The sequence below is a fragment of the Amphiprion ocellaris genome, chromosome 19 (assembly GCF_022539595.1).
Source record: "Amphiprion ocellaris isolate individual 3 ecotype Okinawa chromosome 19, ASM2253959v1, whole genome shotgun sequence".
NCBI classification, from domain to species: Eukaryota; Metazoa; Chordata; class Actinopteri; family Pomacentridae; genus Amphiprion; species Amphiprion ocellaris.
This window is the reverse complement of record NC_072784.1, coordinates 17,540,740-17,568,127: the sequence shown is the minus strand read 5'-3', so window position 1 is coordinate 17,568,127 and position 27,388 is coordinate 17,540,740. Positions and strand designations below refer to the sequence as shown.

Here is a 27,388-nt window from a genome sequence, read left to right as displayed (position 1 = left end):
TAGTTGTCTGCAGAAGTCTACAAGGATATGTGTGATTTGTGAAATTTCATCATCCATCCAAATTCGTGATTGCCCATATCGACCACTGGATTTCCGCTTGTCTACTAAAATTTTTGACCTGTGGACTATATGCAGTGCAAGCTTGCCAACTACACTAGAAAGATCACTGGTGCTTACAACCAGTGCTTGTCATGAGGAGAAGTTGTGCAAGAAGAATGCCCATCCTCCACACCTGTATAAATTTATCATTTCAGGCATTGTAATTGTGGTTTCTGTCAGACTTTGGAGCTACTTTTGTACATGCAAAACATAGTTAGAGATCTCAAATCCTTCAAAAATTCTGTGCTGTGCTCAACACACCTCTGGAGTAGTCACACTGATTTACTGCGACAGCCTAGTTTGTAATTAGCTGCTTTATTCTGTAAAAGTGCAAAGTCACAATCAACCATTAATAAACATCTATCCCGTCTTATTTTCTGTGCTCAGCTGATCCTTGCTTGTGTTGTATCTACTCTCAGATGTACATCACTTTGGATAAAAGCGTCTGCTAAATGAACTTGTAGAATTGTAGAATCTGGGAGAAATTTGACAGTCTGTGTAGAAGGCCAGTGCTTACCTATTGTAGTGTGATTGTAACCTAGTGGGTTTCGACTGTCTCTGCAAAGTTTGCATCCATCAGCACACATTGTTAGAACACACTTAGTATTCCCAGACATCTGCTAGAGCCTCTCCTCCATATAGTTTTCAGTGCTACAGTGGTATTCTCCTACTTTGACCTTGATGTTAAAGTGATGTTTGAGGAAATGTAAATATGGATTGTTCAAAGTATGTTACAAAATGACTAATGCTGTTGTTTTCCTGATGATTACAGCCTTCACATCTCTATATCGCCTGCTTGGATGGAGCTTTTCTATGTCTTGACAGCATGTTGCTGAAAGGTTTTTTGCATATCCCTTCATCGTCTTACAAAAAGAGGAGATGTAGTGAGGTGGATTGAAGGAGGCTGGGCGATGTCAGACTTAACATGATGTGTTACCCACTCACAAGGACTGTTCTTATACGTGAAACGTCTGTTCTGTAGGAATGAGGTAATCATCTACCTTAACACAGCACAATGTCCTTAGAACAGTTCTGCTCGTCTTCATCACACTCTCCTCTGATACAAGGTCACTTTCTGTGGCTTCATCTTGTACCTCATTTACATTTACTTAACCTGAGGGGTTCAGCACAGCTGGACAAACAGCAGTTCAGCCCTCTGTTCCCACCATGCCGCCACGCAGACCACTGTTCAATAATCTATGGGCTCACTGTCAAAATGGCTCTGTTTCTTTCACTGCATAGCAGAGTTAATGTATAATGAAACGAGAATTTTAAATGACTTTGCTGGAATCGTAATGAGCAGTGGACAGCTTGGTCTTTTCCTCAAATGCCTCTTTAATCCCCTCAGTTGCCTGCAAGCTAAGAGTCTACAAATCATTTTTTGTGCTGATGGTTTAACATGGATTTCCTTGTCAATACTCCTATAAAACACATCTCCAGGCCAGACAAATATGCATAAGATAATACCAGGAAATTGTAATCACTGTCTCCCCAGAAAATCCACTTGGGTATTACATTTCATAGGCTTTCCATTGACATCCCTTATAAAAGTCTGGGTATGTAATTCAATTTCACCACTTACACTATGAGCCCTTTTATATTTTGCAGGCAAAGTGAAAAGTCACAGCCATGACATTGCCACTTCTGGATATTTACCTTTCATAGCTCCACCACACGTTGTTTACACACCCAAAATAGACCACTTTGTGTTTTTCCTAATCTCTACATTAAACACAGCAACACGCGCAGGACTGTCAATGACAGAGGTCTGCACCTTTTTGTCACTCAGTCCAGAGACTGTGTCGATGTACTGCTCCTGGATCATGAAGGCAGCCAGGTTAGCTGTGTAGGAAGCCAGGAAAATGACAGCAAAGAAAGCCCAGACCAGGACCATTATTTTACTGGTGGTACCCTTTGGATTCTCAATAGGGACAGAGTTATTGAAGACGATTCCCCACAGCAGCCACACTGACTTCCCGATGGTAAAGGTGGGACCTCCAGGATCTGAAAAGATGAAACCAAGAGTGGACTTAGCATCAACCTATTCACGGTGGACAATGTTGTAGTTTTTGTGGGCATTTCTAATATCAGTGGTTGCAACTAACCAATACTTGCATCATCACTTAACCTGCCAATTATTTCCTCAATTAATTGATTCATTTTGTAATAAAATGTCAGAAAATAGTGGAGAAATAGCTTGTTATAATCTCCAGTACCCCAATTTAATGACTTCAAATATGTGGTCAACATCTACAATAATAGGCATCAGTCTAATTTCTTTATTGATGTTTTTAATTACCGTTCATGATAAAATATTTTAAAAATGCACTTCTTCGCATCTGATGCAGACACCTGTCTCTGTCTGTCGTCACCACTAAATAATCTTGAATACTAATTGATGCTGAAAAAACCGTAACTGTTGATCCTCTCTTTAAATATCTTGTTTAATTTAACCAACAGTCTGTGTTCCCATGATATTGAGTTTACTATATTGCACAACAAATAATTTATCAAGTCCTCACATTTTAGACACTAGAGCCAATAAAGACTTGGCACATTTGCTAAAAAACGACAAAAACAATGGTTTCTTTGCCAAAGTATCTGCGGTAAATGAAAAATTGACTAATGGTTGAAGCAAAATAATTTTCAAACTATGCTCTTCCTGTTTTGTACGTAGTTTCACACATTTTGTTTCAGATTGCGAAGAATGATTTTTGACTGAGCTGACGTATCTTTCTGAAAACCAAAGTGGACAAGTGTTTTGTTGTTGGGATGCTGTGCTTTTAAGTCAAGCTGCTGAAGTCCTGACAAAAGCTGGATTGATTTGTTTTTTCCACTGTCAGTCATCACCACAGTGGGCTATGTACAAAATTCAATGGAGATACAGGTGATCTGTGTTATTGGTCTGGTATTATAATACAAATTGGAACATGTCAGGGTTGCCATTATGATGAAGGGATTGATCCTTGAGTCAGCCAATTGACTTATGGAAGACAGTAACACACAATAATAGTGAACCAGCTGGCAGGCTGAAAGATAATTCAGTTCATGTAAAACTCAGTTACATTCTATATAAAACATATACAGCCAAGTTGTCTTTGTCTTAGTTATGCAATGAGAACATGGCTTCTTTCGACACTGTTATAAATTTTGGCATCATATATGACGTAAATTATAAAACATGTAAAAATCAAGACAAAGCCAAGAGCTTACCCCATTTGGCCTTTAGTCATCTATTGTATCATATTTTATAGACCATATGGCTCTGAAATGAAACTGCAGTATCTCAATTTACCAGACATTGATCCAATATGTGGTCAGTGTAAATAGGCTTGGATGTCACATGTTCTCTAAAGCCCCTTGATGCCCTTTAGATTGCAGTGTTTGACGCATCTCTCTGGAAGTTCAGGTAACATCAAATCACATCAAAATGCCTTTTCCTTTTTTTTAATCTGCAATTTGACAAAATGCAATATTTACTGTTAATTTAAAATGAAAAATCTGCTGATAATAATTAGTATACCAAAATAAATTAAAATACAAAGTTAAAGTGAGTTTTTGCATTTTAAAGTTGTAACAACGATTTTAATTTTAAATTTTTTTTTAAAAATTCCACTTGGACAGTTTTGCATTTCCTAACGTTAGAACTCTCTGTTCTTTCACACTGACCTGAACTATACAGAAATCATGTTTATTCTCTACCACCTCGTGTCTGTTTTTACCACAGACTGATGAACATATTGACTTTAGTTTTCAAGAGACAGTTGTCTTTAGTGGTCTCTCTTTCAGCAGCAAATTGAAAAATTAAAACTGCTTCACTCCAGTCTCCAGATCTCAACTCTCATGTTGAATGATAAGAAAGATTTGGTTTTCATGTGCACATGTACTTCAAGTTGCAGTTAAACAAAAATAGCTATTCTTTTTTCATCAAGCACTCATACCTGTGTTTTTCTGTGATGCAGTATTTGTGAAGATAATGCAAAGGAGGGTGATGGGCCTCACCTTTGGCAGTAACCAGACTGCGGTTATACCCAACTGGACTGCAGTATTCAAAGACAAACACTGTGATGGCCACGACAGTCAGACACATTACGAACATCATCACCCAAACTGCTGGGCTGTAAGGTTCTGCAGGGACAGAGTACAATCAGGAAGCTAATAATCATGCATGTACAAATACAGGTAAATTTGTGCCAACAAAGGGGCCATTGCAGACACAATATATAGTATATGACAATACCATGAGGCCACCAATAGACTCTCAATGATAGCTAGACTGAGCATGTTTCTTCAAAATGGCAAAGGCAAAATGCTTTCAGATGGAATTTCTCACCCAAAAAAGCAGATGGAGAGACGGTCCCATTACTTCTAGCCACCATCACACTGATCCCCGTCTCCACAAATGGCACTGAGAAGTCAATAATCTCTGAGCGCTCTTCATTTATGGTCAGTGAGCCGATGGCCATGTCTGCCCGTTTGTAGAACACCTGTGGCAGAAGGAAAGTCCATAGAGATATTTTTTAGGTGACATGAAAGTGTGAGGGGATCTCAGACGATCTCAGATGACCATAAATCGGACCTACATAGCATCGTAATACTGGACGTCCACTGCTGACCTTTGAGATAAATCTGATTTATCAGTGCAGTCAACATACACGGCATCTGAGTATCCATCCAGCAGCCAGACGGATGCAACTCAAAAGCCTCTTCCAATGTTATGTTGCCTTTTTAACCCATGCATTGTAAAGCGTGATCTGCCATCTAATCCATCTCTAATCCATTATATAGTATTGGCACATATAGCAATAATACTGATTACATAACGCGCTTGCATACAAAATCTTAGAAGCTGGAAACGGGACGAATTGCTGAAGACTAAAGGTTGCTGATAGCCTCTGAAAAGAGGTGATGCTATTTTTTGCTAATGTTTCTCAGACTCCCACTAGTGTAGTTCAGGTTCCTCTGTGGCTGGTTTTCCAGCCTTTTCTGCCATACCACACCACTGTTTATCATGCTGATGGAGAGCCTGTGGATTTACAGTCCAGACACTCCGCCTCATGCAAGCCATTAGCTCTCCTATGGAGGTTGATGCCTCATTGAGCACAATAGCCTTCCTGTGTTTGAAAAAAGGGGAAAAAAGGGCCAACTAATGTTGTATCCTCCAACTCCCCAAGAGGAGGGGGAGCCAGTGGAATCTGACTAGGGATTATTCACAGGGACAGTTACTCCTCCTTTTTGTACAACAGTCCCTCCTTCACCTATCATGATGCCCTTGGTAGCAATTCATGCGCTCATTAATCGTGACTTTCCTTTTAATTTTTCTTACTGTAGAAGAGAAAGCGCTTGTCTTGTTGAGGTTTTCATTCTTATTTCAGTCTATCGTTTTGCTGAAAGAGTTGTGATTTTTCTGACAGATATCACAATGTGTTTGACAATATAATTGGGTATGAAGTCAAGTTTCAGTTCAGTTTTCACCCTCAACCAGTTTTAAAATGTAGTGGAACATTACCACATGCCATCAATATATTAACTGTCACATTCTTCACCTTGATTGATGTATGTGTAGAAGGGAGTTGCGTATCTATTATCTAACATTCAGTGAGTTTTTGAAACCTGACTCTTTCACCATAGTAGTAATAAACACTATGTCTTTCGTGAGGTATTGCATTATGGTGTTTGTTCCCTGACAGTTCTTGTCACAAAGAGAAACATAAAGGGCTTTGTTTAGTAGACAGGAGTAGAGCATCACTGCTTTTCCTCAATGTTGTGGCCATGTACTTGTTACATAGCTGTCTGTGGTGCTTTTTCAAATACTAATAGTTTGCATTGTGGCCTCCCACAACATTTAGCTATGCATCCGTCGTCTCAAATTTTAAATACTCTCATACCACAGTAATGCTGCTAAATTGTTCAACAATGCCTCTGGCTCAGTGGAGGCTTTCTTCCACAGCACAACTGTAATGATTTTCTTAGGTTTCATGTGTTTGTTTTTGGTTGTATTTGCAGATTTGCCTTGGGTCTCTTCTGATTGGTGAGCATGACTGTCGCACAAGAAAGACGGCAAGAATTTGTAAAATTACTGGCATAACATTTTAAATGCTGGATCAGAAAGACTTGTTAACATATAATCTAAACTGCACCTTTGGCAATTTACTGATTGCATTGTTTTAAATCTTGATTTTGATTCGAAATCACTTAATTCTACACTTTCAGTTATCACACATGCAGTGTTTTACACATGCAATAATCCAAATTTTGCATTCATTATTGTTTTTTAAATGTAATACCTCAGTGGTTTAGTCACTGGATCATACATCATCTATGTCTATGTTGTTCTTAACTGCAAAGAGCAATGCCAAAATGATGTTGATAGTGAGGTGACAAAAATGAGTGGATATTTGCATGTAGTCCTCTCTTTAGAAACTAATATGATTTTCATTAAATGGCTTGAATAATTTAGTTTTTTGTGAGTGATGTATTGCTGTTATAAACTAGTGCATTTTAGTTTCACAGCTTAATGATTATTCCTTTTCTTAACCTCATTAATATAAAAGTTAGATAGTTTGTGCCATTTTTACTCGATGAAGAAATTCTAGATAGAGCAGGAGAGGAAACATCCATCTGCAGTGACCAAGGATTAATGTGTATACCACAGTTTTTTTCGTTTTATCCTAAAAAGAAATATGTGATTTCTTCACTACAGCTTAAATAAGAGAGTAACTGCCATCGTAACCAGAACCTCCTTAAAGAAGCTAAGGGGTTTGAAAGGTGAAGATGTTTATCAGATGGCCAAAGTAGCTGCAATAGAGCTAAATCTGTCAGTTCAAATAGTCTTATCAGACTTGTATTGCTGATTACAGGGACTTCACAGACATAACCATGCATTTTTTGATTTAACTGAACCTCCAGCACACTGTTCTTTCTCTGCGAATGTACATATTGCATCTTCTCAGTGACTATTTCACTCTTGGCTGATAAGAAGCAGCTAACAGAAGTGACCTCATTCTTGATCTTGGTGATTCTGAGTGAACTCGGACCACTGCCATTTTAAAATCTAAATCTGCTTGTACTTCATACCTCTCCGATCATCCCGTTCCAAATTCCCCGGACCAGCTTCCCATGTTTGCCGTTGGTGACCAAGTAGAGGTCATAGGAGAACTTAATGGTGCGGGACAGTTTCTTCAAGATGTCTATGCAGAAACCTTTACAGCAGAGCTTCGTGTATGGCTCAGTGTGACCCACAATTCTGAAAGGCAAAACGAGAGAGAGAAACAGAAGGTGATGCTTCTGATTATCACTTACATTTTCAGGGAAGCTTAGTGTTCTTTGACAACTGGTTTCTTGAAACAATAAATTTCTGTTGATGTTATAAGTTTAAAGGGGCTCAAAAACTCACAAAGGGTCTAGATCAGCCCTATTCAATTAGCGGCTCGCGGGCCACATGCGGCCCGAAAGCAACCCTCGAGTGGCCCTAAAGCAACTGCCGAGTGACTGGGACTTGGGTCCGAGAAAAACAGAAAAACATTTTTCAGTAACACTGACAAGTTCTTACAAAAATTCCAACATTATTGCAAACATTGAATGCAACACTTACCGTAACCTAGCAACTAACCCACAATGCATTGTGTTGAGGAGTTTGAAAAGTTAACATTAGCAGTTCTATACAGGCGAAAATAGCAGCATGTCTTTTTCTATCCTGAAACGACAAATCGGCGAGGAAAACCGTCGGTTTAATCCTGCGTGGACTGACAAGTATTTATTTATTTACCACCAAGTCCGAACGCCAAACCAATGCGTTTACTCTGCAACGAGTGCTTTGCAGCGCTGAAAGATTATAATGTCCGAAGACACCACATTGGAAAAACATGCCGCGTTTCGGACAAACTTTCCCGAGGGATGTCATGAGAGAGCGGCTATAATTCAAAGTTTGACTGCATCTTACAACCGGAGCTGTACTACAATGAAGCGGACCTGCACAGCTCAGGAAAGGGCCACAGCAGCTTCATGGCAAAGAAAAAGAGGACGTTCACAGAGTCAGAAACTGTGAAGGACTGCATGTTGGCTGTCGTGGATGAAGTTTTAACGGACGATAAAGTTAAGACGAGTGTGACATCTGCTATCAAACAGGTCTGACACGTCAAACATTCTCGCCACAGATGTCTTCGAGACATGGTAAGTGCAACAAAGCAGCGTGCTGTAGCAGACACTAAAGGTAGTTTTGTGTATTTATGTGACTATTTTCTGTTCACTTATTATAAGTTTAATATTTAAGAAAGACATTTTGTTTTGACAGTTATTTCACTTAGTTGCACTTTATTATTGCACTTTGATGTCAGCTTTATTTCGTTTCAAAGGGATAGTAACTATCACTGTGCCTACTGTTTATTTTTTTGATTATATGCACTGAAGATGTGACTGTCTCAGATGAGACCAAATATGGACAGGGACAAACTCTGTTTTTTGTTATTTCAAAAGAAGAAAAATGTCTCAAGTTCTGAAAAGTTACTGTTAAGCAAGTTACTTTTTAATGCACTTTGAGATGTGACCAAAACAAAAGATGGTGTTTCTAAACGGCACTTAGTTTTTATGTTCGTATGCACCTTAACCTGTGCTTATATTTACCTATCAAAATGTGTTGAAGTTGTGTGTTTGAAATGTAAAATTTAAAGAAGCAGTATTTCAGCACAGGTTTAGTTTAAGTACTGCTCTTCTATTGTGTTTATGTCCTTTTGGATGTGGCAATACGTTAATAAACATCCAGTGTGTTTGTTATCTTATCTGTTTGTGTTTATTTTAAATGGTTAACTTTGCTCACTTCTGCTAAAAACGTCCGGCCCAGCTCATGTTCTTAGTCAGAAAATCCGGCCCGAGTCAGTTTTTAATTGAATAGCCCTGGTCTAGATTATTCAAAAATGCCAAATATAAACTTGAGTAATGGAGTAATTATTTTACTGTTGCTGACACTCTTTTGGTCTCATACTCAAACTCTTTCCAGTGCCTTCCAGTGCTGAGAACATGTTTTTCTATGAAAACTGACCATAAACTACAGCAAAAATCTCAAATGGTAAGTTACTTTGACACCTGAAAAGAAGTCGCATGGGCTTTTTCTAGTCATAGCACACAGACTTCCAGTTTTTGCAAATGACTTCCACAAGAAAATTGAAAATAGCGATTGAAGTAGTGAATAGCACGTTTTGGAGCTTGTGGAGTTGAGGAGGGGACCAGCCATCTCCTTGATGTCGAGGCTGGGCCCCTAATGTCAGGAAATGGGGGATGTAGAAAGGAAAGCTGGAGCTACTCCACAGGCTCACGCATTATGTCATGGCCTCAACAGATGGACGGACAGCTGGGCGGACCAAAACAAATCCGACATAAATAAATCACAAATAAACAATGGCAGACAGCAGTGAAGCTCATTGCTAGATTGTTTGGGCTGGATGATGGCAACTTGGCCACAGACAAAAGCCGTTAATGTGTTACCTGAAGAGCAGTAAACAAGTTGTTAAGGCATTAGTATGTCCAATTAAAGGTACAACCGATTCTTAATTATAGGTTTGGACTGAAAACCTGCATTTCAGCTATTTATTGTCTTTATTACTTTGAGTAACTGAGCAGATAATTAGCATTGTTTATCTTTATTTGTTGCATGCTATTTAACCCCAGAAACTCCCAAAAGACACCTGTGTCAGTTAACTTTTTTTTTCTCCGTTTGGTTTGCGCACACTATCAACAAACAGACATATTTGGTATTGCAGTATTGAGGGAATCTGTGTCTTTGAAAAATGGAATCATTCTCTTTTTTCTGTAAATGACCACTGTAAGACTGGAATCTATAACTATATAACTACCTACCTACATACCTACCTATACACCAACATACCTACCTACATACCTACCTACATACATACACACACTGCTCTTAGGGTGTTTTCTTTATGCCAGGTCTTCTGTAATAATTGCAGTCAACACGACTCAAAAGCTGCAACCATTTTCAATTCATTTGGGTGTCATTTTAGCAACCCCCCCATCAATGCTACAGCTTAAGAGGAGACAATGACAGCTTGCTTTGCTCTATAATGATCAATACCGATTGTTTAGCTATTCTTAAGGATGGAAACTTATCAAGCATTAAATCCAGAGATATGAATCACCACCTCCAGTCAGGACTTTCAGAATGAAGTCAGAGTGAAAACAGGATGCAGAGATTTGTGAGATTAGCCTTTAGTTGAATTGACAAGCTTAGTATCCAGGCAACCATATGCACAACAAATAATATGACAACTTAAGCTGTGGGGAGAATTGTGATTTGGATCTGGATTACTCAAAGGATTGTCATAAGATCCTTTGGCCAAATCACCCACCCTAGGTCTACAAAACAAAACTGTAAACTGACTATCATTAAATGTCTGAAGGGTATTTGTTTGTAGTGATACAAAAGCTTTAAATCCACATATTATTCTATGTCTACCTCCTGTTTGATTTTGTTAATGTCAGGGCCTGTCTCCCCATAAACCCCTGAAATCCATTCATTCCATTTTGCTGATGAGGAAAAACATTCATTTGTCTATCACATTATAACTGCTCTAAAAGCACATAACGGCAGCCTCTTCTTGTGTAGTACAGCATATAAAACGTTGCTTAAGGCTGGCAAGCTGCCACTCTCCCCAGCAATTGTTTTCATTCTAATTCTTCTACTGCTGCAAAACTTTTAATGCTGCATTGTTGTTCAGACTTGTAGGTATTGATACCTACACCTGTCCCTCCCTTGACACTGACTTTCATGTGGCTTCTACTGCAGTATGCTAACAGTTGTAATACCCAACACATACCAAGCTGTCTTGCCTGAGTGACCCTTACAAAAAAAGACTCAGCATGCTTGCTTACATATGCTACTGATCCTCAGACAGAGCAGGCAGCAGAAGCCAAATGAACGGTTTTAGATTGTGCATACCAAGTAAAAGAGGCTGACGTAAGACTTGAAATCAATTAACCTTACTTATCAGCAGGATTCCAGGAATGTGGGGATGAAAATGTCCTTAAGTTTTTAGACAAACAAAATGACAGCAGCGATGAGACTCACAAAGAAGGGAGACAACACGAAGTCTAGAGTCGTGTAAAATACCCTGGACTGATTTAGAAAATGAGTCTAGATTCCTCTCTCTCTGACTGTGTGAGTGTGCTACGGAAGTGTTTAAGTATGTGAATGTGAGCACTGCTTTATGAGGGAACCTCGACAGTGACACTGAAACAGTCTCATTTTACTTTGTGCATGTTGCCCTATATTGTGTAGTCTGACCCTAATGTCAGCCTATTCCTTAAATTTGCAGCTTATTTGAATTTTGAGGGTTTGAAATTTTTCACTTGAGAATACACAACTTGATGCCTCTAAATTAAAAGGTCATAATCTGCACTAATCCTAGGTTTTGTCTACATATTTCTACATTGTGAGTGTTTAGCGATTCATAAACTTTATGAGAATATTCTGACTTGGTAATAAAATCAATCACCAGTTGTTGCCAGTGTATAACACTCATCAAAGCCACTCCAGCCCATTGTGTGGGGAGGCCAAGTTTTTTCCATAAATTAAATGCACAAGTGTGTGAAGGTTCTATTTTTAAATCTCTGTCTTTCCTTGATGTCAGTTTGTAAGGATTCATTTAGACAGACTTGACGATCAGTTTTGTCTCTTTTTTATTCATCAACAGAGGGAATGTGGTCCACCATTAAATGCTTATGTGCTTTCATGGAAACCAAAATGAACACCTCTCTATAGCGCGTACGGTGGGCAGTCTGAGGTAGTGAACTAGTGAGCCATGGGCACAATGCAGAGAGCACTAATGACACATCACCCCTAACCTCCTCCAGACCTTCAGTCTAATGGACACTCACCCACACATCAGGACCGGGAGGCAATGAGACAGACAGGCGAGGCAGCAAGCAGGCAGAACAAAGCCACAACAAACAGGAACAAATGAACACTTTAGAGGGAAACGAAGCTGCCACAGCCAACCGTGAGTAAACACGGCGGTCCCAACATCCCCTGTCTCACCAACTGCCAGGGTTCAGGGCTGGGCTTTAACTCTGCTGCCAGTTGCATTAAAATGGGTCTTTGGGAATCATTGTAAATGTGTGTGTGAGGTAATTTATTCAAAGTGGGGACATTCTCAGAGTAATGTTTTGATGGTGCTCTATGGATTGTGACAGCTATATGTGTGTGTCTTCTGTACTGTGTAGCTGAGGATGTCTGAATCCTTTCTAAAGAAAAATGAAGATGACACTCTTATTTATTGGGCAAAATTAAAATAATGGCTCTATTCACTATGGCTGTAGCGTCCAAGTCCACTAGTCAATTAACTGGTTGATATGCTCTCATCCGACCAAATACATCATTGGTTGACCGATCGCCAGTGTTACTTTCCTGAGGTGAAAAGTGCTACGTCAGTAGCCTTCAAGGAATAATCCATTATTTTTGAGGATGGTAGGAATAGAGACAACTTGAAACTCTCCCAACATGACAGAGATTGCTAGGTCGTACTTATATAACGTTTACTGAATCTTTACTCAGAGTCAGCTCCAAAATAACTGACATGTCAAACAACTTATCGGTGTGACTGCATTTTGTTCAAACAAACGGCGACAAAGCTCACTAACTCAGAGGGCAGATCATTAAAAAACAATGCTTGCCTGTTTTATATTCTTCATTCGCTGATATAGTTCTGTTTTTGGTTAGCATATGAATATGGACAGGTGTATTCTGTTCTGCTCAGTCTTTTGAGGTTTGATTGAAGAGGTGCAGTTTCAGTCAACCAAGGTTTTATTTGGTTGGCTTCAGCTGTAGCATTCAGACAGCTGTAATGCTGCAAAATTGGCAAGGTTGAAGAAGTAGACACCCAAATAGCTTCCTACATCAGTGGTTTCCAACTTCTGGAACAATATACAACAAATCTGAAATCTGAGGGGTTGTTAAATAATATACCAAAGCAACTATTTCATAAGGCTCAAGAGAGTCTTTGTGCTAAACTATCTGCCTGACTAACATTTAGCACCAAAACTTTGCGCTAATAAATGTGTCTTTGCAAGTGAGACAGTATGATTGAAGCTTTTTAAAATAATAAACCATCTATAATTTAATATTAGTAAATTGTTGCAAAGCAGAGTATTACTGCATTGGCCTTGGATGACTGTGCAAGCTGAATGTTTCGTTTAGGTTCCTTTTTTCAGCGTGCTTTCTCTGTTTTTCTGTAAATGATGATGTTTTTGTGGCATTTCTACCTCAACTGTTAGTGAACTTTTGAGACTTGATAGGAAATGTGAGGAGAGACAGGAGGAATGAGATGCAGTAAATGTTCTCTTGTTTGCACTGATGCGGGCATGTTGGCATCACAGCGTACAGAACATGCACAATAGTAATGTCACATGACAAAATATAAAGTTACCCCGATTTTCAAACATTGCTTTGTGAAGCCATCGCTATGTGAGGCTCTGCAGCCTTCTGATGATCTGTATTGGTTCTTTTACTGCAAAGCTCTGGGGAGCTCATCTGCTGCTGCACTCAGTCTTAGCTTTAATTAAATCAACTTATGATCTAACTCCCATTGAATGCAGCTAATGTATGATGACATTATCTTCTCAGGTCAATACCACCCTTCACCAGGGCATTACCTCTGAATTAATCTTCGCTAGAGGATAAAAATCAGCTCCCAGCAGCTAAAAAGCAGTGAAGAAGAGGGCTTGAGATTTTTCTGATGCCACTGGAGAATGTGCACGGCTCTAAGGGAAGAGCTTGTGTTAACTGCTGTGAGCCAAGTCTGAACTGGGCACTAGTGCCTGTTTGTCAGGCCTCTCTGCAGACGAATGAGTGAAACACGCAGATGGCCTGCCTGGCAAGCTCAGTGCATGGCCCAGGGGTTGAGGCATTGAAATGGAGAACTTGAATGACCACTAGCTTTCCATTTACAAAGCACTGATGTGGGTTTGAGTTGCAGGCATGTTCATTACTGTAGGAGAATTTAAGGCCATGGAGGAGATTCAGATAAGGAAAGGTGACCCTGCGGCCAGAACAAGATAACACACTTCTTGGCTTAGTTTGAGGAGACTAACTGATATATAGGTGAATCAATATCACAAATATATTACAGTAACAGTCACTTGCAAGAACCAAAGATATGTGTGATGTACCTCTAATTTGGAATCGGTGTTGCCATCAGATTTTGCCCTCTAGGGAAAACACACCACTTTGAAATGTCCAGTTCATTATACATTCTCTCATAACTTAATTCAAGGGATCCCTATATAAAATGTTTGTTAATGTCATGTTAAAGTTAGCATTACCTGATATATTATCCAATTTTGAAAATTCTTGGATGTCAATATTGCATCAGTTGGAAGACCAATCAGATGCAAATTTGTCTCAATCAGTGCAAGAGTTTCAACATTCTATTAATTGTGTAGATCACTTATTCAGGAAAAATGGTAAATATTTGCTGCCCCTTGTTTCTCAAGCGTGAGGATTTTCTTTCTTTTTTTTTTTTTTTTACTGTGTTTTATATTATTGTGAGCTGAATTCTTTTTTGCTATAGTTGTTAGGCAGTCAGGACAAGCAATTAGTGGACAATTCTTGGAGAAACTGTAAGGGGTATTATGGATATAATACATGTTTTGACAGTGAAACACTAAACAATCAACTCCCTATAAAACAACTACCCACTGATTTTTAATTCTTTATATAATCTGTAAATGCAGCCTTAGTCTGACTACGCACAAAGATCTATTGTAGCGTAGCTCTCCATCCTTCATGGCAACCTTTATTGGTCAATGTTTCTTCTTCAGCTGAGCAGTGCTGGCTGCTTCATTGAACCTTTCATTGACTCTATCTGTTTCTGCCTGGAATTTCTGTGCGGCTCTGTGAAAACGTTCGATTGTCTGACAAGGGGAATTATGCACTTTTTATACAGGTCGGATGATTTGGTCAGCATCAGCGATAAAGCACTACAGTGGCCCATAACACTGAAGGGATGTGATCTTCATCTTCTGGTCCCTTCATCTCGTTAACGCCATTGTCAGTAATGGATAATGGCCAGCGCTTCTCTCCCTCTACTAATGAACGCCAATATCAGTCTCTAGGTATTCAGGATTGATGACATGGCCTAATCGTCCCATCTAATTGATACCCCGCCATGCAGCACATATATTTCCCTGATTGGGTCACAGGGTGATCCCTGGGATATTGCACTCTGGCCAAGCAGCCTAATGAGTATCTCACCTCATTGAGTGATAAGAAGCCATGCATGCACTAATGGCAGGGGAAGAGCCTCTTAATCTCATACCTAATGGCACCCTCAAGTTAGATACAAAATCAATTAAGCTGAGCATGTTAACATGTTAGAGTGCATGCAGGACTGTGCAGTAATATCAAGTGGGTTTGCAGTAGATGGTGTTTTGAAATCAGGATAGTCAACTCACAGCTTGGTAACACAATGATCTGAGACAAAGTAAGAGTGAAAGCAGATTGTAGAGAATCTCAAAGCCCCAAATTCTATGTTTTTGCTGATAGATGGCTTGTGTATCATACTTTTTCACCCCAAATTCACACTGACATATTGTACATTACTATATGTACTATATATGGTATACTATATGTTATGTAAAGGGACCTAAGATGTTCCAGTAGAACATTGTGTTACAACAAGATGATCAGTGTTTTATTCATGTTATGCAACTGCCAGTGGTTTCAGTGTTGTGGTCTGCATATTAAATTACTTTAAAATAATTTGAAAGACCTGTCTAGGCTATTCTGTGTTGTTGTTATGCCTGTATTTGGATAGGCTTATTGGTGAATGTGTGTGACTGCAGGCAGTGTTTTTAGGCTTGAACAACCTCAAAATAGTGGGGGTTGCGAGTCTCTGGCCCAATTTTTGAAGGGTCAGGGGCTAGAAAGTTTGGGAATCTCTACTCTAATCTGATTCAAGGTTAGTATAATTCCTAGCTTTGCTTTTCCTCCATTAACAATAAAGACCAGTCGATATGAGATCCAAGAATAACAAAAAAAATTTTTTTTGTGTCTGTCTCTATACGCTTTTTTTAGCATTGTTAAAAAAAACACTCAATTTGAAGGCAGGCAGGCTTTGAAATGACATATAATCTCAGCTAAATATGTTTCAATACACAGGTGACTTGCCAAAAGCAAGCAAAAGGTGTATAAAATAACTAGGCCCCACATGTTCCAGTACACAAATGCTTAATTAATATTTCACATGATATGCTTGTAAGTACAGATTATGAACATTAATTAGGATGGTGCTCAAAATGCCATCAGCCAACAAAGAGCACATTTAAATCTTCAGAGATTTAGTTATTTATCACATTGATGAACTTACGCCTCCGTCTTGTTGGACTGTCGTCGGCAGGGTACAGTGTTGCTGACACATGTACCAGTCACGGGGTCCACTGCCTCCACAATGACAAAGGGCCGCTCCTCCAGTGTGGCCACTGTCAGATGCCTGTAATCAGACACCGGCTCGAGGTAGGAGCCAAACCGCGGCCACACGGGGTATCTCATCTGCAGGATCCCCATCTCGTAGGTCCCCACCTGGAGGATTCGAGAGAGGAGGGGTGAATCAACATGAGGCAGTGAAAAATCTCTGCACCAAACTCCAGATGGCCACCATGATGCTGATTTGTTACAGCAGTAACACACAGAGCAACAAGGATTCTTGCAAAAAAGGCCACATTAATAACTGCAGAGGACTCAAGAAACCTGTTAAACTCCGCCACAAAAGACAAATAGGTATAGGCTGAGAAAATAAGCCCGTCAGATAGATGTGAGAAAAATATCTGCATAACACCGTGTATCACAACCTCCAATCTTAATACAGGTCCCCCATTCTCTAACTGCATATGGTATATGTTTGTGTGATTGGAGTGTCTGGAGTGTCCCGATGCAGCGAGCAGAGTTTTAGTTCATAGACAGTTGAGAAGAAATTGATTTTTGTGTCACTGGGGATGTGGAGACTGCAATTACACATCTAATGCAATGAGAGCAATTCCACCCCCTGCTATATAACCAGTAAGCTAATTTTAATTGGATGTTGTGGGGAAATGAGCATTCACGAGCCGGCTGAATACATAATCAAGATCTGGAATTAAACATTTCAAGCTCACTTATCTGAAGAAGCCATGACCTGTTTAGTACCACATTCCACAAATTGGCCTATGTGACTCTTCCTGTTTAAATGCAACTCAGAAATAAAGGAAGGAAAGAAGGTCGCAGAGGACCAATTGGACCTTAATTACCAGAAACACTGACACATCTTACTCATTGCTAATTTTACTTTGTATCAAGCAGGGCTATTAACGCTGCCTTGGCTGCCATAATTCATCAAATGAATTCCAAACAGACTTGGGTATTTTGTGATAGTTTACCAAACACAGTAAGGAGAGCAGCTACAGTTGCTGTAATCAGGATAGATGACCTTTCAATTAATGCTTGTTAACAACAACCATCACATAATAACAATTTCATGTTAACAGAACACTCCACAGTTCTGATGTTGTATGATTAATATGAGTATCGCTTTATTGCGTTGATTTAAATGTTTTATCACATGCTTAGCAAAAGCCAGACCCTCTAATTGGCTGAAAAGATATTGATATATCAGTGTGATTGTTTGTCTGTATATGTAGCCCTGTTATAGATTGGTGACCTGTCCAGGGTGTCCCCTGACTTCATCTTAAATCAGCTGGAATAGGCTCCAGCTCCTCCGTGACACTAATGAAGATTAAGCGGTGTATAGATAATGCATAAAAGTTTGTAAGGATTCCTTAAGGACTCTTATTTACCAGCCAATGCTTAAGAAAACATGATAAAATCATTAACCACGCACTGTTTTAAACATATAGATTTGTGGAAGACTGATACGGGTTTTTCAATGGCCAATGGTGATATTTTGAGAGTGGGTATAGTATTTTTTTTTTTTCAACATTTTTTCTTGCATCTGATGTCGTACAACATGTAATTATTAGAAATATAAACTGTATAAGTAATTAAAAAAATAAGACACAAAAGGTCTGACCTAAAACATTTATTTTACATGATTATTCCCTTCATGACATAGACAAATCTACTTACTTTCCTTAAGCTGATGTGCACTTATTTAATTAAAAAAAACGGCCCAAGTAATCAAAAAGCTAAACTATGAAAAGAAAACAGACTCATGGGTGAAAAATAATGATTTAGGGCACATGACAGCTGCATTTATCAGTCTATAGCAGCATTTTGTATTACTCTTCTAATAAATGTAAACTGTGTCACTTCCTGTTGCAATCACACTGTGCTGTGTTGCTGTTTAAAGATCATCTTAACTCATTGATCTTAGATCGTATAATGACACTAAACCTGTCTGTACAGTAGCTAGTTTTGAATTGTAACATTTGTTTGCTTTACTGAAGCATCTGTTTTGCCAATTTCCTTGGTGATTTTAGACTTAACATTTCCTTATTGTGCCTAATATGTGTGCTGACAGCGGTTAATGCCAATTATCTCAAAAAAGGCATTTTATTCCATTTTATTTCCACCTGTATGTCAACAGTCTTTGGGTTGTAGACAAAACAAGAAGTCTGAAGATGTCATCCTGGGCTTTAGATAACATTTTTTCTCCATTTTGTTATATTTCTAGACCAAACAACTATCAGAATAACCATTAAAATAATTGATATGTTAATCAACAATAAAAGGAATCCTTAGTTGCAGTCATTTTGCATTGCAGAACAGGGTTGCTAATACAGACGGCTCTGGCAAAACTGCATTGTTGTCGAACCAGGTTCTTCACAGTGGGATGATGTCTGGAAAGCCAGTCAGTGCAAGTGCACACTCCTAGTAGACTTAACATTATACTTCACCACTATGTTATTTTAACCTTACCGACGTGCCAGATGGTTTGTTACACAGAACCATCTGAGAAATCATCTTTAGAAACTGTCTGGAAAAAGTTAGGCACTTGGCTTGAAGCCTTGCAAGATGTCATTGTAATCTTGCAAGAATCAGTGGTCTGACAAGGTAGATGCTTTTGACAAAGAAAGGATGTTTAGAAACCAGGATAAGGTGCTTACATGCAACATACTAAGATTTTTTAAAACCACTGTAAGATGTTTCCATGCATAACAAACAGCTGAGATATTCTCAAAACCTGATCATGCAGGATGCGACTGCACATCTAAAAGAAAAACAAAAAAATTGTATTAACTAACCAATATCATGACAGCAGCTAACTAATAGGGCACAGAAATGTGGACATCCCTGTCCCCTTTGTTTTCCTTTTTCATAAACCAGTAACCCTGCATCTGCTCAGTCCTTCCAATAAAATAATCTACAGGTTTGACAAGAATCACCTGTCTTTAATCTGCATGGTTTACCATGTGGGAATGGAAGTGTCATAGTCACAGGAGAGAGTAAAAGAGAAGAGCAGCGTACTTTTTTTCTCTCATTTAATTTCCTATACATGAAATAGTTCCATTTAAACTTAACTTCTGGTAGTGAGGTAGTTCGTGCAAATATGAGTTGATTAATATTTATGATAGTCTTTCTAGTTAACTTGACAGTGCTTCTGTAAATACCATTAACTTCCTGGAGGGCTCAACAAAAGTGTCAGCCTGGACAAAATGTTTTTCTTCCCACATATTCTCTGCTGTTTATGCAGGAAGGGGGGCAATCCTCTCGCATCACACCAGTCAGTACAGCTTGTCACAATGAAATGAAAGAACTAAAAGGGGAGGGGGGGGTGCAAATATCTCAGGATATTCTCTCTGGACTTTCCTCCATTATTCCTTTCTCCTGCCAGTCATATTGATCAGTCCTGCTGTTTGACTTGACAAAATTCCCACGAGTGGAGCGATAGTCAATCAGAATTTCAAATTACAGGAGATGGAAAATCATCATGTCCCTGTGGCTGCTCAGACTGTGAAATCTTCATTGTTTGTTTCTCACAGCACATTAAAAACTGGTGTCAGCAATCTGTAAAGAACCAAAGCGCAAAACATTATTATAGTGTGAATGCTGCCGTGAAATGCACAATTCTGTAATTACCTGTATACAGTGACTAGTAGTGGTGGTATATATTACAAGAAATCCATTGCGAAGATACAATTAGGTATTTTTTCCCCAGTTGACAAATCCTGTTTCAACAGGGACACTGTAATTTCAAGGTTTGTGTGCGTCACAGATATATAGCTTCTCAGTCCCATATTTCACCCTGCCAGATAACGGCAGTGACAGGAACACTTCTCGTCCTTCTCTGAGGCATTTTCTCTCTGTCGCTACTGTCTTTTGTCATACTCCCTCTCCATCTTTCCAACTTACTCTGACTTCTAGATCTCAGGAAGACATTGGGGGAGGCAGTTGAACAATGACTTTTTGCAAGCTGAAAATTACAGCAACTGGATGTGATAAGAGTTTTGTAGTGATATGAGTCTACTAAGTGTAAAAAAAATGAGGCGTGTAATGCAAAGTATCAGTGTATGTAATGTCAGGCTGGAACTGGTTATACAGAGGTGATATATGAACTTGCTGCCTTGTGACATGTACAATGAGAAGGCTGGAATAAAAGGCAATGGAAAGGCAGAATTGATGTTCAGCTTTCACAGAAAAGAGGCCAGAGGTAGGAGAAAGTTAAGCACAGAAAATGGATTGCCTTACACTTCTTAGCTGAAAGTTTTTGAAATGAGCACAATGTTGTTCTCTGAATCAGTGAGCAAAATACTTTCTTTTTTCTCCCACAAAAGGTTTATGTAAAGGTCAGTCTGGTGGGAAATGAGGACAGCTGGAGTCAGGGAGTGAATGAGAGGACACGGTTGCCTTCAACTCCGGTTTGAAATCCTCTTCGTCTGCAATATTTTATCCTTGATGTGAAAGTTTTTGAAAACCTAATGGTAACCTCAGCTGAACTGTTTTGTCTGAATATGAAAACTCTGTCACAGGAAAGTGACATATCCACTTCATGTCACTGAATTCAAATTCATTTCAGTCTTTTGAAGTCTTTTTATACAATTAGAGGGGACAGAGTTACACTTCTAGGATATTTCTAAAGCCAACTTTTCTGTTCATCTTTGATAGCACAGAGTACAAGGATGCTAAAATTGCTAAAAACTATCCTAATCTACTGGGAGTGTTGCAGTGCCCTTCAGTATGAGTGTCCAGCAGCAGGACAGGAGGTCCAACAAAAAGTGAAAGTCACAACTGCTTTTGTCTGTTCAGATAAGAAATGGCTCGTCAGGAAAACAACAGAGAATTGCTTTAGTTTGAAGGTGATCATCTTTTGCTACCCACACTCTGCAACCTGCTTTTGCTTTTATTACTCCGCCAAGGAGGCAGAGCCTCGGCGGAGTAATGTGATGATTGGCGTTGGTTTGTCTGTCTGTCTCTCTGTTAGCAACATTAATCAAAAACAGACAAATGGACTTGGATGAAATTTTCAGGGAAGGTCAGAAATGACACAAGGACCAATTGATTCGATTTTGCCAGTGATGCGGCTTATAGTCTGGATCCACGGATTTGTTAAAGATTTCTGTGTCATTGCAAGATAGCGACAAGACATCACCGTAACTATGACTACAAGATCACATGATCACATGATTGTGATCCTACTACAAATCGACTGCTGCAGACCACAATTTTTTTAAAGATCGGAAATGACGAAAATCATACGACTGAGCATCCTTGGCGTACTGCGCCTTCTGAGTGCTTTTCTCATTTATTTGTAGATTGATTTATTTCATCCTCTGAACCTCAAAACCTACCGGTGGGTTTGAAAGGCATGTTACCTTTAAAAATTATACCACTTATTAGAGCCAGAAACTGTAAAATCAGAGTGAGATGGTCCTTGAACAACACATCTGTGACATTCCATTAGGTCAGGAAACTAAATCTATGCTTAAAATGGTGCTATTGGATCCAAATCGCTGTATCCTACATGTCTCATTTGAAAATGTTCCAAAAATGACATTGTTGCTGTTACCAGATTCTGTAAAAAAAACAAAAAACTATGTGCTCCTTAGTGTAACCACAAAGACATTAGCGACGAAGGTGCTACTTATTGTCAGCTGCGTTTCTGTAGGGCCAATAAAGAGAAAAATATGAAAGCCAATTAAAAATTTAAGTAGGAAAACATCTATAGTATGTAGATTTTCCATTTTCTTTCCAGTATTGGTAATACCTGTAGGCCTTTTGAAAAGTGTTGCACTTGTTGATTCCATTTTTTCTCTCAGGTTTTGTAAAACAAATTAGCATGTCATGTAATTTATGGAATTATAACTTTGTTAAACAGAAATGCAGAAGTGGAATTCTCTCAGTGTCCCGCCATTGCTGTGCTATGTCCTTAGAGGTGCAGGATTTTATACTACGCAGTGACAAGTGAGGCCGTTGTGTGTAAAAGTGTGACAAGAATAAATCATAACTGAAACTGCTTTGGGTTCAGAGTGCTAAGATTAAGACTTTTCCTCATTTTCTTCACAGAGTTTTTAAATCTATCGGGTCTTCATTTAAAGATGAACACCCAGTTGAGAGTCCAGCAGCGCCCTCAGGCCCCAATATTTTTTATATATCGTATAGGCTGGCAATACGGTTTTAGTCATTTCCGAGATTAGAAGGTTATTTGATCGTTATTTTTCCAGTTGTTGATATAATTTAATGTTAAATTGGGGGGATATTTGGGGATTTAGTTGTGCTGAAATAAAACACTGATCAAATCCGTAAGATATATAAAAATTGATAATGTTAGCTCAAGTATCTGGTATGTACCAAAATACAAAATCATTACTCCATAAGTAAACATGGCTATGGTATTGACTCATACACAAAATGGCATCTATGTGCACAAATTGTTTGTTTACTTACTATTACAGCGTCTCATTAGTTCGGAGTTTTGATAACTTAATATTAAACTAATAGGAAGTAGCAACTTAAAACATCAGTATAGCATAATTAGCTTTCAAACGCGTGCAGCCGTTTGCTTTGAGCACTTTCTATTCAACCTGTGAAGGAACTTAGCTCCCTCCAGTCTGGTTTCCACATCACAGTGTCAGCCCTCATGTTTCAAACGCCAAACAACTCAAAGAGGCAACAAGCAAAGTTACCTGTTTGTGGTCTTTCTTTTAAGGTCTTTTGAAGAGATGGAGGTTGGAAGCAAGTGAGAGGGGTTTGTGTGAAGTTTGGCACTGTGTGTGTAGTTAGGAGATGAGCCTTCATTAAGCGGTTCATTGGTATCAGTGGGCCTCTGACTCCTCTAACTAGTCTTTACAAAGAGACCAGTGATGTGTGAAATCACTTGACTTTTAGCATGAAGGAAATGACACCAGTGAAAGTCACAATGCACTGTAACAGCAACGCAACCATTCTGTTGTGTGATTTCATGACCTACATTATGAGTTTTGCTTTCAGGAAAGATCTCACAAATCAGTCTGAGAAGTACTTCTGCTACGAAAGTTCTGTGTGAAATGAGAAATCCAGTATTATCTTATCAAACGCTCACCTTGTCCCACTGTCGCTCTCTGTCCAGAGTGATGATTATCATGGCTGGATTCACCAGGTAACCGTTACTGTTGAAGGAGAAGTCGTTATGTTCCCATGTCACATTCAGCATGTGCCTGAAGAGAAACAAAAAACAGAGCAAGACAGTCAGTGACTTGAATTTTCAATAACATCACAATTTTCCAATTATCAAATTGTTGTCTTTACTGTAGAGTGGAGGGCATTTGTGTAATTTATTTCCAAAACCACAGAAAAATATCAAACACAGGCCCTGTCTACACCAAAATGGCTGTTTTTCTAGACAGATATTTATTTTCCCCCTCCATTAACAAAAAGGGTCTGTCCACACAAACATCATGTTACATTTTTATCTTTTGTGATGCTTTTCTAGGCTTTCACCGCAACCTCCTTCAGTTATTGTTTGTTTTGGGGGTGTTACTCACTTCAGTCTCCTCTTTAGCAGGTAAAATGCAGCATTATAGGGTTTAAGTCTGGAGATTGACTTGGCTAGTCTAAAACCTTCCACTTCTTGCCCCTGATGAACTCTTTTGTTGTTTTGGTAGTGTGTTTTGGGTCATTGTCTTGTCGCACGATGAAGGATCTCCCAGTCAGTTTGGTTGCATCTTTCTTTATAATGTCAGACAAAATGTTTCTGTAGACTTTTGAGTTCATTTTGCTCCTGCCATCATGTGTTACATCACCAATGAAGATTAATGACCCAGAAGATGCTATGCAAGCCCAAGCCATGACATTACCTCCACTGTGTTTCACAGATAGCCTTTCCATCGCTTTCATAAAGTTTCATCTTGGTCTCATCAGTCCGTAAAACTTTGTCCCAGAATTTTTGAGGTTCATCTCTGTATTTTTGGCAAATTCCAGCCTGGCCTTCCTATTCTTCTTGCTAATGAGTGGTTTGCATCTTCTGGTGTAGCCTCTGTAATTTTGTTCATGAGGTCTTCTGTGAACAGTAGATTGTGATACCTTCACTCCTGCCCTCTGGAGGTTGTTGCTGATGCCACTAACAGTTGTTTTAGGGTCTTTCTTTAAAGCTCTCAAAATGTTTCTGTTGTGAACTGCTGTTGTTTTCCTTGGTCTACCTGTCCGATGCCTGTTATTTAGTACACAATTGGTTGTACTGAATATGGCCAGTGTTTGTGCAAATGGCTCTGATTGATTTTCCATCTTCTCTCAGCTTCACAATTTCTTTTTTTTTTTTACCCACAGACAGCTCTCTGGTTTTCATATTGGTTACACCTCTAACTATAGATGTAGTCTGCACAGGCAAAACCCAAATGTGAAAGTGAACGTACACATTGAGCGCTATTGATTGTTTGAATAATCACTGTAGTAGGACACACCAGGACAACAGAACACACCTGTCAGTCACATGTTCCAATAATTATGCTCACATGAAAAATAGATGGGTTCAAACAAAAGGTGCTATCTTCTAAATTGTGTACCAGATCCAGATGTAAATATCTGGAAATAAAAGCTGAAATGTTGATCTCTTGTGTCATATTCATCATTTGATGTGAAACCCAAACATTTTCAATCTATAGCAAAATAAATAAATAAATAAATAAACATATATATATATATATATATATATATATATATATATATATATATATATATATATATATATATATATATATATATATATATATATATTCACCATTGTTGTTATTTCAAGCACATGCTCTTTACACTAAGCAACAATTAGCTTGCATGAATGGAGGTGACATTAAAGTTTTCCATCATCTCCATTTTAAAAGTCCTTACAGATACACACAAACCAAAGTCTTTGAAAATGTGCACATTTGAAGAAAAAAAAATCAGTTTGAATGACACTATTTGCATGTGGATGGGATGGGAAAAGACAATAAGGGAAAGGTTTGTTCTGCAAAATATTTGCCTTAATATAGACAAGGCCACAGTTTCCTAACGACTAAGGTGACACTTACAAATTACTTGCAGTAACTAGGAGGGTGGAACTTCGAGTGGTGTTACTGATGACCGCCAAAAGTTTCCTTTTGGCCTGTTGTCAAGTTACTTATGAAATGAATCTTCATTAGCAAAGGCTGACGTATTGCAGCTGTGATGTGATGTTTGCAGGCTAAAAGTGAAACCCTGCTGAAGTTACCTGCATGTTAACCTTTATTAATCAAAAGTAGTAAGGTGAAATAAAAGGCTGATTATGCCAAAAGAGAATCAAAATAGAACCCAATCCTTGTCAAAATCACGATATAGTGTGAACTATACTTTCAGTGACTTTAAGGTTGTAGGCTCAAGGTCGATTCCTGGATTGATTGGTCGATATGTTCTCTTCTGACTATGTTGTAATTGGCAATCACTGGTGTTACCTTGTAAAGGAGAATTTTAGCATTGATCCTTTTTTTTGGCAACAGAATAAACAGACACCTGTAAACACCTCTGCTTTTTTTACTATTTCAAACTCGCCCAACTTAATGAAGACTTCTAGGTTTAACTTATTTAATGTTCACTGAAGTTTAGTCACTCAGCTACAAAATAATTGGCGTCATGTCAAAAAAGTTGTCTGTGTGGCTGCATTTTAGTAAAACATTTGGAGAAAAAAAAATCTATTATTACTGTGTCGACCACCATGACATGCAGTCTAAAAACAGTAGGCTGACTTGTCCGCCTTATACTTCTCAGTAGTTCTCAATAGAACTTGTTCACTAGTTCATATAGTTCTGTTTTCATAAAATCATATGAATATGGTGCATGCTGGTCTGCTCAGTCTGTTGTTATCATTTCAGTATCAAAAAAAGCCGGACCAAATGATGTATTAAGCTGCAAATACAGTCTCTTAGTGTTTATTTTAAATTCATTTAGGTTAATAAGGCTATTGGGTAGAGTGCAGACTGTGCTCTGGGACTGAATTAGTTCATCTGGAGATTTGTATTTCTCACGACTGATCGATTGATTTAAGAGTGGATAGAATTTTCTTAGTTTGACTGTAGCCATAGAAACTAATTGAGTCATATTTATTAGATCTTTAAGGCACCATCATGAGATAAGAGGTCATTATGAGGAAATAAGTCACAAAAAGAGCAAGTCGGTCAAAGGTTTTACTTATTTTGAGATAAGCTTTTAATTTCTTTCCATCTATTTATCCTTTTTAGTTTATTTTCAGTTTATTTCCCATACATATGAAGACTATTCAGCTCATTGTTTTAGATGTTTTCACCTCCGTAGGACTATGGTTATTGATTTTTTTTCAATTAATTAGTAATTGTTAGTGAAATAATTGCCAAAAGAAAATGCACAGAAATTAGGATGACATGACAATGTCACCTTAATCTTACTTTGAAAAGATAGTTTACAGTAGCATTAAGTGGAGAAACTACCTCCTGTCAGTTATCAAAATAGTTACTGTTGATTGACTAATTAATTATTTAGCTAATTGTTTCAGGTCACTGCCTCAATAGTTGGAACAACACACCTGGTGCTCTGGATCATTAAACTCCTTAAACTGAACGGATAAAGGCAACAATGCTCCATCACTGAACTGAAAAATACAACTCTCAAGGTGTCCCGACGGCTGCCTGATTGTTCAGACGACAGCTATCTGCTGCTCTTGATTCCATTGTTTCATCACTCACAGCCTGCGTTATATTAGACCTGTGGCCCTGCTCTCTCACCTCACCTGCCACTCCAGCAGAGGTGATGAAAGCCTGCTGGGAGGAGAGCAGCTTTCAGCCCGGTCTGTGTGAAAAGCCTGTTTAATCTGGTAACATGCGATAATCC

At 38.7% G+C, this 27,388-nt stretch overlaps 1 protein-coding gene across 1 annotated transcript in view; it reads right to left on the bottom strand.

Annotated features, from left to right (window-relative positions):
* Positions 1-27,388, bottom strand: part of grin2ca (glutamate receptor, ionotropic, N-methyl D-aspartate 2Ca) — a 68,797-nt gene that overhangs the window by 6,033 nt on the left and 35,376 nt on the right. The window contains exons 4-9 of the mRNA XM_023261687.3: positions 23,619-23,733; positions 16,476-16,687; positions 7,177-7,345; positions 4,433-4,586; positions 4,102-4,227; positions 1,874-2,103 (exon numbers count right to left, since the gene is read on the bottom strand). Coding sequence (XP_023117455.1) covers positions 1,874-2,103; positions 4,102-4,227; positions 4,433-4,586; positions 7,177-7,345; positions 16,476-16,687; positions 23,619-23,733 — 1,006 coding nt within the window. The remainder of the gene's footprint in view (positions 1-1,873; positions 2,104-4,101; positions 4,228-4,432; positions 4,587-7,176; positions 7,346-16,475; positions 16,688-23,618; positions 23,734-27,388) is intronic.